Source organism: Bos mutus, chromosome 20, assembly GCF_027580195.1.
Source record: "Bos mutus isolate GX-2022 chromosome 20, NWIPB_WYAK_1.1, whole genome shotgun sequence".
Classification (NCBI taxonomy): Eukaryota; Metazoa; Chordata; class Mammalia; order Artiodactyla; family Bovidae; genus Bos; species Bos mutus.
Genome location: NC_091636.1, coordinates 65,246,227 through 65,260,256, shown reverse-complemented (window position 1 = coordinate 65,260,256; position 14,030 = coordinate 65,246,227). Strand labels below are relative to the sequence as shown.

The 14,030-nt window shown below is 45.0% G+C and overlaps 1 protein-coding gene across 1 annotated transcript in view; it reads left to right on the top strand.

The window, feature by feature from the left end:
- The window catches only part of ADCY2 (adenylate cyclase 2), a 456,623-nt gene that overhangs the window by 389,298 nt on the left and 53,295 nt on the right, over positions 1–14,030 (top strand). Inside the window, exons 17-18 of the mRNA XM_070357742.1 lie at positions 5,488–5,607; positions 12,926–13,095. Of these exons, the coding sequence (XP_070213843.1) occupies positions 5,488–5,607; positions 12,926–13,095 (290 nt within the window). The remainder of the gene's footprint in view (positions 1–5,487; positions 5,608–12,925; positions 13,096–14,030) is intronic.

Sequence of the window (14,030 nt, the reverse complement as noted above, 5' to 3'; positions counted from 1 at the left end):
AACTTATCCTGGTACTTTTTTTAAGAATACAGTTTCTAGACTAACAGCCCTATTCCCAAGTTGTTCAGTTCAGTTCAGTCGCTCAGTTGTGTCCGACCCTTTGCAACCCCATGAATCACAGCACGCCAGGCCTCCTTACCATCACCAACTCCCGGAGTTCACCCAAACTCATGTCTATTGAGTCGATGATGCCATCCAGCCATCTCATCCTCTGTCTTCCCCTTCTCCTCCTGCCCCCAATCCCTCCCAGCATCAGAGTCTTTTCCAATGAGTCCACTCCTCACATGAGGTGGCCAAAGTATTGGAGTTTCAGCTTTAGCATCAGTCCTTCCAAAGAAATCCCAGGGCTGATCTCCTTCAGAATGGACTGGTTGGATCTCCTTGAAGTCCAAGGGACTCTCAAGAGTCTTCTCCAACACCACAGTTCAAAAGCATCAATTCTTCAGTGCTCAGCTTTCTTCACAGTCCAACTTTCACATCCATACATGACCACTGGAAAAAACCATAGCCTTGACTAGATGGACCTTTGTTGGCAAAGTAATGTCTCTGCTTTTGAATATGCTATCTAGGTTGGCCATAACTTTCCTTCCAAGGAGTAAACGTCTTTTGATTTCATGGCTGCAGTCACCATCTGCAGTGATTTTGGAGCCCAAAAAAAGAAAGTCAGCAACTGTTTTCACTGTTTCCCCATCCATTTCCCATGAAGTGATGGGACCGGATACCATGATCTTCGTTTTCTGAATGCTGAGCTTTAAGCCAACTTTTTCACTCTCCTCTTTCACTTTCATCAAGAGGCTTTTTAGTTCCTCTTCACTTTCTGCCTTAAGGGTGGTGTCATCTGCATATCTGAGGTTACTGATATTTCTCTTGGGTATCTTGATTCCAGCTTGTGCTTCTTCCAGCCCAGCGTTTCTCATGATGTACTCTGCATATTGCTGTTTGTTAGCAGTGATTAACCCAGTGAAGCTAATCCAGGCTCTGGACTAACATTCCAAGGGGAAGAGCAGCTCTTTTGTTCAGGGGAGGGGCTGCCTTCCTGAGCAAGCTTTCCTTAAGGCACTGGGTGTGCGCATACTCAGTCACTCAGTCGTGTCCACCTCTTTGCAACCTCATGAAATGTAGCCCGCCAGGCTTCTCTGTCCATGGGATTCTCCAGGCAAGAATACTGGAGTGGGTAGCCATTTCTTCCTCCAGAGGATCTTCCTGACCCAGGAAAGGATCCCATGTCTCCTGCATATCCTGCATTGGCAGTTGGGGTCTTTACCACTGAGCCACCTGGGAAGCCCTAAGGACTTCTGTTCACGGAAGGTCATCATTTTAAAGTCACAGCACATTCAGACCCTCTTCTGTGGTTCCTGTGATGTTGGAGTGTTCTTTTAGGGTAAAGGAAAAAATGCTTTCCTTTCTTCCCTTTCTCCTCCGTCTTTTTCTGTTTTCAGTGCTTGTTGTTTTTCCTTTGGGGAAACTATGTGTAACAGAGTTTATCATTTTAACCGTGGTTGAGTGTACATTCAGGGGCATTCAGTATATCTGCAGTTTTGTGCTCCCCTCACCCTATCCATTTCCAGAACTTTGTCATCGTCTCACACAGAAGCTCTGTTCCCGCGAACAACGACTTCCCCTCACCCCCAGCCCCTGGTAACGTCTACTCTGCTTTCTGCCACGATGAACTTGCCCACCCTAGAAAACCTAATACACATGAGATACCTGCTGTTAGTCTCTTTGTGTCTGGCTCATCCCACTTCAGATAACATGTTTAAGGTTCTCATTTTCTCTTTGATGCTGAGTCCCTTCACAGCAGGGAAAAACTCCCGGTTTGCCCTGGATTTTTCCAGCCGGTGGTAAACAGCCCTTATTAAACTGCTTTTCTGTCACCCCTTGCCATCACCTTTCCCTTGGGATAGAGAGAGAAGCCGCAGGGGTGATGTGAGGACTGAGACCCCCCGCCAGCTCTCTCTGCTCCTGACTGTGTGGATGGGCCCCTTCATGCTGAGCCTCCATGTGGATCTTCAGTCACTAATGTTTCTCCTGAGCTGAAGTCTCAGAGCCTTTGTAAGAGCCAGGGTCAATAGGGATGGTGTTCTTTTACCTCTCATTACACACTAACATCAGAGAAGGCGATGGCACCCCACTCCAGTACTCTTGCCTGGAAAATCCCACAGATAGAGGAGCCTGGTAGGCTGCAGTCCATGGGGTCACAAAGAGTCGGACAGGACTGAGCGACTTCACTTTCCCTTTTCACTTTCATGCATTGGAGAAGGAAATGGCAGCCCACTCCAGGGTTCTTGCCTGGAGAATCCCAGGGACGGGGGAGCCTGGTGGGCTGCCGTCTGTGGGGTCGCATAGAGTCGGACACGGCTGAAGTGACTTAGCAGCAGCAGCAACAGGCTACCGTGGGCTTCCCAGGTGGTGCTAGTGGCGAAGAACCCGCCTGCCGACGCAGGAGACAGAAGAGTCACAGGTTCAGTCCCTGGGTGGGGAAGATCCCCGGGGGGGGCACGCCTACCCACTCCAGTATGCTGGCCTGGAGAGTCCCATATCAAGAGGAGCCTGACACAGTCCAGAGGGTGACAAAGAGTTGGACACAACTGAAGTGACTTCGCATACATGCACACACTAACATAAATGATAAAATGTCCAGGTCAGCTTCATTTCAAATGAGTTGTGAGATATTACCAGGACATTTTAAACGCCATGCTCCAATAAAAAGTAGAGAAAACCAACCAGTTATCCTGACTCTTTTTTCCCCCACATATAGGGTTTGGGGTATCAAATAGCAAGAGACCTGTGTGTTTTGTTCCATTTTCGCTCCCAGCTGTCTATTCAGAGCCGTGTCTGAGAAGCTCAAATCCTCTTCCTTTTTTTTCTGACATTTTGACACTTTGATCACGTGATGCCTCCCAACATTTTGCACCTTTTCCAAGAAACTGCAGAGAATAATTATAAATAGCCCAGATTTGTGAGCCGCCTAGACACAGAGTTAGCCATGGTTAACTAGTGGTTAATTGATCATCTAATTCTAATTGGATAATTACTTCTAACTCCAACCAAATGATAAGCAATGATGTTATCGGGCACAAGCACGGTATTAAATTGCATGTTCACAATTTCATATTGTTTGACAAACATAATTCTGAGGTGCTTTACATTGTCTGGGAAATGTAACATTTGGAAGGAGGGCTAAAAAATATGCACTTAGTTGGGATATCTTGTCTGGGATGAGAATACCATTTTCCCAACTAGGGCAAAGGTTGTAGAAATACTAAAATAGGTCCAGAGAGGAGTTCCCCTAAATAATTATGAAACTAGAAATGCATTCTGTGCAGAAAACTGTGGCACCTTAACCCAGGAGGGAGAAGGATGTGGGATTGATAACCCTCAAGCTTGGCCTGGCTGTAATTAGGAGTTTGTTATTTTTAAGTGGCTAAGGAGACAGAAGAGGAAAATCGGTTGCAAAATGCAGTGTGAAGCCACAGAGACAGAACGAAGAGGTCTTGATTTTAGGGGTAGTTAATTAAATACCAGAAAAAAGTAGCTGAAGGGGGTTAATGAAGCATTCCTGAATGTGGTAATTAAAGTTCTCCACTGCTTTTCAAGTTCAACCATCCTACTATTTCAGAGCCTTCTTGCAAGACAAAGCTTTCACAGGATATATTATTACTCATTTATTTTCTTCTTTTTATGCTGATATAATTAAGAAGGTTTTTTCTTTAATTATTTTAAGATCTCAGATTCCTGAGACTAGTAACCTGTCAATCTAAATGGTCTCCTTCTATTTGTTGTTTCCATTAGTATTTAAATCAAATGTATGTTGGGTCTATCAAATCTAAATTTTTACATTTTGGAGTCTTGTATTTGGCCACCAATTACTCCATTTTTTTCCTGTTATATTTTTTCCAAGTTATCATCACATTTATATTTCATCCAGGGTTTGTGACATTTTTGATAAATTATTTAGTATTAATAGTAAATAATAATATCTCCTGGCATACTGCAGTCCATGGGGTCGCAAAGAGTCAAACACAACTTAGTGACCAAACAACAACAATTCATAAATAAAGAAATCTACATTTATTTGACTTTTAAATTAGTATTTTGCAGCATTTTATCAAAATATATAATGTGCAGAAACATTGTATCTAGAACCATTCTTGGAATCTGAGAGGAAATGTTCTCAAGAGTATATTAAACAAATGCCTTCTTATTTACCTAAGTAAATTGCTGGAGGTCTTTGACAAGAAGCCCGCCATCAAACAAGGACAAACAAAACAGCAGAAACTGCAGGGAAGTTTTCCTCTCTAGACCTTGAGCATAGATGGCGAGCCCTGGCAGAAAGCCTAGCCTAGTTTCATGGAGGAGAGGGATATCTTTCATAAGGGAACCTGGCCCACGATTCTCTGCTTCATCTTCACTGAACAGCTGTCTGACCCACAGTCACAGGATAGAAAGTGACTGATCCTAAGCAATCTGTATGGTAGCTTCTCCAGGAAAGAGAGAGACAGAGAGAGAAACAGAGGAGAGCGGGTGAGTGAAGGAGAGAGAAACAGAAAGAAAGAGATTGAATTTTTCCTCCCTTGCTAACTGACTGGCCGTTTCCTTCTGGGTGCTGCTGTTGGTACCCACTATTGTTGTTTAGTCGTTAAGTCGTGTCCAACTCTTTGTGACCCCATGGACTGTGTCCTTCCAGGCTTCTCTGTCCATGGGATTTCCCAGGCAAGAATGCTGGAGTAGGTTGTCATTTCCTTCTCCTGGTGATCTCCCTGACCCTGGGATCAAACCTGCATCTCTGGCTTTGTAGGCAGATTCTTTACTGCTGAGCCAGTGGGAAAGCCCCTATAAGAGCTAATCATATTTATTTTCTCAGGATTGCTTCCTTTTTAAATTAGGACCCCCTTTCCAATAGTCCTGAGAGCATCCTTTCTCTCCCATTTTACCCCTGGTGATCCTGAGCTGCCACTCACTCACAAATAGTAGAAGCAAATGTTGGCGTCAGCTATTGCATGTTTCCCATAAAATTAATTTATTTTCTTAAGATACAAAATTCAGGAGACTCCACTGATGCATTTGGTGAAGGTGAAGATACTGCAAAAACACAGAGTGAAGACTCCCATCTCATGATGGAGAGTTGACTGTGCGGATGGCAACGACAGCCTCCAACGTCATTCTAACAAAGCTGTCTTCCCTGTGCTTGGTTCATTTTAAATTCCTGTTTAAGAGAGGTGCTTCTGTTTTCTTTAACATCAGTCTGGGAGTTCTGGAATTCACTGTGCATTGTGGAGCACAGCAAGAGTTCCTTACTTATTCGATAGAAATTTCCAGAGCCTCAAAGAGAAGATGAAGGGATTAGCAGTGAAGTAAAGAGGCTGAAAGGTCCCCACAACGCTGCTCAATGAGCCGAAGAAACATGTCCTTAGTAAGCTGAGCCCCCACCTGCTAACCCTTTACTCTCCTTTGCACTGATTCATTGCAGAAACATTTTCTTTGCAGTTTTTCCTGAGTGACTCAGAGGAAACAATTCTTCCGACTGCCAACGCGTCCAACACAAGTCTTTCTGGCGCAAGTAACCAGGCAGCAATTCTGCGTGCGCAAAATTTGTTTTTCCTGCCGGTAAGCACATCTCCCGGGTTCTTATTGTTTTTACTGTTTTCCTGTGTGCTGTTACCGATTCAGTGCCTGTGCCTTCCACTTCCTCTTCCACCATAGACTTTATTCTCCTTGTTTAGATTCTATACCTGAGTCTCTCCTGATGGGGTAAAAATTGGCAGCCTTTGATAGAAAACTCCCAGCCAGTAGAAACTGATTAGACCACATGGACAAACTTTCCATGGCATTTTGCGGCTCTCACAGATGACTTTGTGCCTTATTCTCTTAACGCTACATGTTCATCTTTTTCCGGACTTACGTTTGATTTACAATGTTGTGTTGGTTTCTGGTGTTCAGCAAAGTGATTCAGTTTTACAGATATGTATTCTTTTCCATCATGGTTTATTACATATATATTCTTTTCCATTATGGCTTATTACAGGATGTGGAATATAATCCCCCAAGCTATACAATAGGACCTTGTTGTTTATCCATTCTGTGCATACTAGTTTCTATCTGCTGACCCCAAACTCCCAGGGTAACCCTCTCCCACCTTGGCAACCATAAGTCTGTGTTCTGTGTCTGCGAGTGTGTTTCTGTTTTGTAGATAAGTTCATTTGTGTTGTATTTTCAGAGAAGGCAATGGCACCCCATTCCAGTACTCTTGCCTGGAAAATCCCCAGAGGAGCCTGGTGGGCTGCAGTCCATGGGGTTGCTAGGAGTCAGACACAACTGAGCGACTTCACTTTCACTTTTCACTTGCATGCATTGGAGAAGGAAATGGCAACCCACTCCAGTGTTCTTGCCTGGGACAGGGGAGCCTGGTGGGCTGCCATCTATGGGGTTGCACAGAGTCAGACACGACTGAAGCGACTTAGCAGCAGCAGCAGCAGTGTCGTATTTTATATTCCGCACATAAGTGATAGCATATGGTATTTGTTTCTCTCTGTCTGACTTATTTCAGAATGATCATCTTAGTGATGATCTGACTTAGAATGATCTGACTGACTTAGTGTAATCATCCCTAGGTCCATCCACGTAGCTGCAAATGGCATTGTTTCATCCTTTTCAGGCCTGAGTAGTATTCCATTGTGTATACATGCACCACGTCTTTATCCATTCACGTATGGACGGACATTTCAGTTGTTTCCATGTCTTGGCTACTATAAATAGTGCATGTGTCCTTTTGAATTATAGTTTTGTCTGGATATATGCCCAGGAGTGGGATTGCTGGACCAGTTAAAATTGCTGGTATTTTTAGTTTTCTGAGGAGCCTCCAAACTGTTCTGCGTAGCGACAGCACCAGTTTATCTTGACACAACATTTTATAGCATGCACCCCAGCATGTTGCTTTCAGTTGTATGTCACTGAATTTCTGGGTGTGTTGCTTACAGATTTCACTAATTGCTCCATGAATTAGCTTCCTGACTCTGTGATAACTGGGTCCTGCTCCATGAATTAGCTTCCTGACTCTGTGATGACTGGGTCCAAAGCTCATGTTTCTTCTTCTTCAACTGCAAATGCCATCCAGTGATTATATCTCAAATAATCCTTACTAACAACCCATTTTAACCAAGGTCCAGAAGGGCCTACATTGAAATTTCAAAACTTACTAACACATCAGTCTTTTTAAGTGCAAAGAACTAAATTAGTTATTTACTGCTTAACGACTTCTTTCTTCTATGAATTTTGTGTGTAAAAAAAAAAATGATTTTGATACTCTTCTTTTGATTTTCTGAATAATCGTCTAAAAGTAACATACATTTAGTTTGTCTCCCGTAGCTTCTAGAGTGCTAGATGAACTAGTCCAGACTCATGGAAATTGGTCATTTAAGATGTATATTTTTAAATTTTTCTACCAGTTTCTTAAACTCCATCAACTATAGCAGTGAAGTGTCCTTTCTTCACTTTGCTTTTGTTGATTGATCCCCTTGACATTAGGCATTCATCCTTTTCCCCATCTCATCATTTCAGTTTTCTGGGGTGCTCAAAGGTCTGTGTACAGATAGTAGGGGCATCTGGTGCTCTTTAAGCCGTGACTGTTTCAGTGGCCAGCTGTCCAAAGTCCACAACAGGGTCCCCGCAGGCTCAGGAAGAGAGGACAATATAAGCTTCATCCCTTTTCCCTGGGGTCCTGGCCTTCATTTTCAGCAGTGTTGTGAACCCACTGAGGATGAGGCAGCATCTTTTCTATTTTTAGTTATGTGAGGGACGAGATTCATGACGAGGGTTTACTAGCCGTGACCTCACCATGGGCAGTTTGGAGCCCCCTTCTTTAGAGAAAAATTTAAACCCCCTGTGCGGTCTGGCTCCCTCTCCTTGATGGATGTCGTTAGCACACCCGGTCCATCAACCCCAGGAAGGAGGGTGTGCCTCGGAGCCATCCCCATGCCTTGTTCATAAGACCCTTGCTCCTCGGAAGAAAAGCTATGACCACACTAGACAGTGTGTTAAAAAGTAGAGACATCACTAGGCTGACAAAGGACAGTATAGTCAAAGCTATGGTTTTTCCAGTAGTCACATGTGGATATAAGAGTTGAACCATAAAGAAGACTGAGTACCAAAGAATCAGTGCTTTTGAACTGTGGTGCTGGAGAATACTCTTGAGTCCCTTGGACTGCAAGGAGATCCAACCAGTCAGTCCAAAAGGAAATCAACTCTGAATATTCACTGGAAGGACTAATGTCGAAGCTGCAAGTCCAATACTTTGGCCACCTGATACAAGGAGCTGATTCATTGGAAAAGACCTTGATGCTGGGAAAGGTTGAAGGCGGGAGGAGAAGGGGGCCACACAGGATGAGATGGCTGGACAGCATCATTGACTCAATGGACATGTGTTTGAATGAAGTGCAGGAGATGGTGAAGGACAGGGGAGCCTGGTGTGCTGCAGTCCATGGGGTCACAGAGTCAGACTTGTCTGACTGCCTGAACAACAACAAATTACGCTTCTCATTCACTTAGGCTGAACTATCAAAAACCTGAGTTCTAATAATTGTTTTCAGCATAGTTTTAGCAGCAAAATCCTTTTTAAAATCAAATCTTACACACAGCCCATTTTATAACAATAAAAGCACAATTTATCTGGCTTCATATGGACCAGGCACTGCTCTCTGCTGTTTACTTTCATTACATTCTTCAGTCTTCACAGGAATTATTAAAGTAGGCCTTGTCATCCTCCCTACCTTCAATCACCTATTCAGAGGACAGGCATGCCTTTAATGATTTGTACCAATGAGCTCCTTTGTGAGTGGAAGGGTGAGACCCTGAGTGGGAACCTTGCCAGGTGCCAGGTGATTTCATGGCTTTTTTTGGAGCATTTTTGTAAGACAACCGTGACTACTGACTAAAGAGTAAGGATTCTGTAGCTCTTGGTAAGGACAGATACTTTTGAAAAATCTAATAGTGGAGGGGCCCCAAAATGAACTAAAAAAAAAAAAAAAAAGATGACATACAAAGGACAAGCCCATGTTTTATTTGATTCACCAGAAAGACACCTGCCCGGTCAGGTTGCTGGGCACGTGCCCACAGGCAAGGAGGCCCCCTGAGCACCCTCAGACGGTTGGAGGGCTCCCTGAGCTGCTTTCAGAGGCGGCCCCAGTACTGATGCCCATGTGTCACTGAGCCTCACACCCCACCTGACCTCTAAGGACAATACTTACTCATTAAGTATGTACATAAGTGATTTAAGTCATTAAGGTAATAAAAGACCTTGGTGGAAAAGGGGAAAGACCATGACCCTGGGAAAGATTGAGGGCAGGAGGAGAAGGGGACGGCAGAGGATGAGATGGTTGGATGGCATCACTGACTCAATGGACCTGAGTTTGAGCAAGCTATAGGAGATTGTGACAGACAGGGAAGCCTGGTGTGCTGCCGTCCAAGGGGTTGTAAAGAGTCGGACTTGACTTAGCGACTGAACAACAAGGTAATAATGGCAAAGTGCGCTATGAATGAGGCTGGTTTCAAAGCCCAGGCCACCTCACCCTTTGCTTTAGGGAGGCTGAGTCGGTGGTGCCCGTCCTCTCTGTCCCAAAAGTGAAAAGTACCCAAAGTGAAAGTCGCTCAGTCATGTCTGACTCTTTGCAAACCCTTGGAGTATATAGTCCATGGAGTTCTCTAGGCCAGATTACTGGGGTGGGTAGCCGTTCCCTTCTCCAGGGGATCTTCCCAACCCAGGGACTGAACCCAGTTCTCCCACATTGCAGGTGGATTCTTTACCAGCTGAGCCACCAGGGAAGCCCAAGAACACTGGAGTGGGTAGCCTATCCCTTCCCCAGCAGATCATCCCGACCCAGGATTCAAACAGGGGTCTCCTGCATTGCAGGCGGATTCTCTACCAGCTGAGCTACCAGGGAAGCCCTTCCCTCTCCCAGACTCTGGGTTCCACAGTTCCTCTCCACCAGCTCAACTGGCCCATCAGGATGTGTTTCCGAGACTCCTTTCCTCTTCCTGTTCTCTGTCGTTCAGAGGGTCAGTGGTCAGAACAGTGGAGAACTGACATGAGGTCATTGTTGCCAAAGAAACTGTGCTCATAGACCTTCAGCATCCCCAAGCCTGCTGCCACCCATCATGGCTCCCAGCCGAGGGGTGCTTTCCTTCCCAAGGACTGACCTGATTGTTGTGGGTCCCTGGGGAATTAATTGCTTGTCTTCCTTCTGAAGCTGAGATGCCAGGCCTCAGTCCTCACGGGTAGGGATCTGCATCGATGCTGCGTGGGTGCCTTTCACAGGGAAGGGAGAACACTGGTGGGAACGCTGCAGCCTGTTTTTTCTGCTTTCCTTTCTTCCCAAGAACAGGACTGAGGCACTAGTATCAGGAGCTTTTCCCCGTTGTTGTGTCCAACTCCTTGCAACCCCATGGACTGCAACATGCCAGGCTTCTCTGTCCTTCACTATCTCCTCAAGTTTGCTCAAGCTCATGTCCATTGAGTTAGTGATGCTATCTAACTGTCTCATCCTCTGCTGCCCCCTTCTCCTTTTGCCCTGTCTTTCCCAGCACCAGGGTGTTTTCCAGTAAGTCACCTCCTTGCATCAGGTGGCCAAAGTATTGGAGCTTCAGCTTCAGCATCAGTCCTTCCAATGAATATCAGGACTGATTTCCTTTAGGATTGACTGGTTTGATCTCCCTGCTGTCCAAGGGACTCTCAAGAATCTTATCCAGCACCGCAGTTCAAAAGCATCAATTCTTTGGTGCTCAGCCTTCTTTATAGACCAACTCTCACCCAGGGCTGACTGTAAATGACCTTGGCTGGGGAAATAAAAGAGCTAGAATGACAAAAATAAGCAGTTTGTACATGGTGTATCCCTTATAATGAAACTAAAATGGAGCAGCTTACACCCTGGGCTGTTTCTTAAAGGCAGGATTTATCAAACATCAGTCGGATGTGTTTTATTGAAATGATTAGACTTTACTGAGAGCTGCTTCTGCTGCAGTAACACTGAGATGGTAGCTCACCCTTCTTAAAGCCCCTTGATCCAGCAGACAAAGGCTTTGTGAGAACGGAAACTGTTTCCATTTGGCGGGCACCCCCTGGCCTGCAGGGCAGTGAGCTCCAAGCTTTGTGTGCTCTTCTCAGTGATCTAGAAGAAGGACATTATTACGCTCATTTTTCAGATGAGGACACTGACACAGGCAAGTCAGGTGACTGGCCTGAAGTGACTCAGCCAATGACTGGTTGGAGCACGATTGAGTCCAGGGCTGTGCTGTCTTAATGATGTGCATTGTGGTTAACAGAAGAGTGCTCACACAGGGGGGCCTGCCGCTTACCTCCCGTGGACCGCAGAAGATGGGCCGTGCCCGGCCTCTTCCTCACACTGGGGTCTTCAATTTCTTCGGGTGCCTGTCCGCTTCCAGGGTACTCACGACTCACTGGGATCAAAGATTTTTGTGTGTGCTTACTTGCTCTTTTGTGTCCGACTCTCGGTGACCCCCATGGACGGTAGCCCGCTCCTCTGTCCAGGGGGATTCTGCAGGCAAGAATACTGGAGTGGGTTACCATGACCTCCTCCAGGGAATCTTCCAACCCAGGGATTGAACGCATTACAGGTGGATTCTTTACCATCTGAGCCACCAGAGAAGATCCCCTGGACAAGGCTCAAAGCTTTTAGTTTTTTGTTTTTCAATTTCAAATTTTACTATCAAACTACAGTATTCAAGGCAGTATGAAACTGGAGTAAGGAAAACACAGACCAGTGGGGTGGGAGCGAGAGCTGGAGTGAACCCTCACGTCTACAGCCAGTGACTTTCAACATGTGTTAATCTTGTTTGTTTCACTCTGTGTGTGTGCTCAGTTGCTTCAGTCATGTCAGACTCTTTGCGACCCCCATGGACTGTAGCCACCAGGCTCCTCTGTCCATGAAATTCTCCAGGCAAGAATACTGGAGTAGGTTGCCATCCCCTTCTCCAGGAAATCTTCCCAACTTGAGGATCAAACCCGTTTCCTGAATTGCAAGCAGATTCTTAACCCACTGAGCCACCTGGGAAGCTTTGTTTTACTTTATATGGTGCTTTAATTTATTCTCAATCATCTTTGCTGTAATTCTTCATCTCGAATAAAGATTCCTGAGCAGTCCGGTGAAGCCTATGAACGCCTTAGAATGGTTAACATTTTAATTTTTGGGGTGTAGTTGATTTGCCTTGTGGTGTTAGCTTCAGGTACGCTGCACAGTGATTCAGTTGTACATAAACATATGCTCATTCTTTTTTAGGTTGTCTTCTCATACAGGTTATCACAGAATATTGTGTAGAGTACCCTGTGCTATACGTAGGTACTTGTTGCTTATCATATACATAGTTCAAAACTTTTAGTTTCTTAAGTCCTTTTTATTCTAGATAATCCCTCTGACACACAACTGCCCTTTTAATAAAACCCCTGGGCTTTGTTACACCTTTAACAGAATTACCTGTAATGATTTGTATCCCCTTAATGAATTAAATCGTTGAAAGCCCACAAAAGATCCTGTGGACGGTCACTGTGTTGTAATCTATAAATGTGTGGGGAGTCATATTGTTTCATTTTCAAGAAGCAAATGACATCTGCTTATAACCACATGGCTTCAACATAGATTTCTAAAACTTCTTTGTGAAAAGTATTTGGCCATATGCCTGATTATTTTGATTAAACACGCTACGCTGGGTGAGCAAGCTGTGCCGTGAGGAATTCTTTTCTAAATCCAGTGTGTTTAGTCATTTACCACTGGATCAAAGAGCACAGAAGGCATCTGCTTTCATGATCAGTTTGGGAGTTGACCCAGGGAGCTTGGTGGTGGTCCCCAGTTTTAATTCTCACTCCGGCATTCCTCAGAACAGATCCTCAGTATTCACCCGATGTATTTCCCGGTTCCAGTACTTTATATACAGCTGCATCCTTGGGCTGATCTCCTGTTCCGTCTTCCTGCGTGTGAATTACGAGCTGAAGATGCTGATCATGATGGCAGCCTTGGTGGGCTACAACACCATCTTCCTCCACACTCACGCTCCCCTCCTGGATGACTACAGCCAGGTCCTGTTCGAGAGGTAACCCTCTTCCTCTCCCTTCTCTTTACTTTAGTCCTTTCATGGGATGTTGGTAACAGAAGAGTGTGTGGAGTAGATGAATGGCATTGCTGTTGGGAATCTGTGTGAGAGTTTCTTTGAAGTGGTGATTCTGGAGGATGCTCTGTGTTTGTATCATAGATTACATAGGTGTGATCTAGGCATGATTATAGATGATCAGTAGATATGAAAGGGTTTAGAGAGACCATCTGCGTTATAATCGGTACTATATTAATAAGAATAATCTTTTTTCCCCATCAGTATTATTGATATTTTGGACTGAAATAATTTTTGGAGGGAGAGTTTGGGAGGAGGGGTTGCCCTATGCATTGAAGGTCATTTTGCAGCACCCTTGGCTTCTACTGGAGAAGAAAATGGCAACCCATTCCAGGATTCCTGCCTAGGAAAGTCCATGGACAGAGGAACCTGGCGGGCCACAGTCCATGGGATTGCAAGGACGACTTAGCAACTAAACAAGAACAACTGGCCTCTGCCCGCTAGATGCCAGACACAATCCTCCACCCCAAGTCACGAGAACTGTAAAGGCCTCCAGACTTTGAAGAATGTGTCGTGCAAGAGAGTACAGCCCCCAGGTCAAAACAACTGAATCCATATACACAAAAGTACTGGGGAAAATAAATGACTCTATTCACAAGGTATAATGCAAAATTTCTAATTGAAGATTTCCTAAAACATCCTGGTGTAGAGGGAATACTATCAACTGTGGCAAGTTCCAAGAAAGGATTGTTGTTATGGCTGTTTAGTTGCCAAGTCGTTGTCTGACTCTTTGTGACCCCATGGAATGTAGCCCACTGGGCTCTTTTGTCCATGAGATTTCCCAGGCAAGAATACTGGGTGGGTTGCCATTTCCTTCTCCAGGGGATCTTCCGACCCAGGGATCGAACCCACATTTCCTG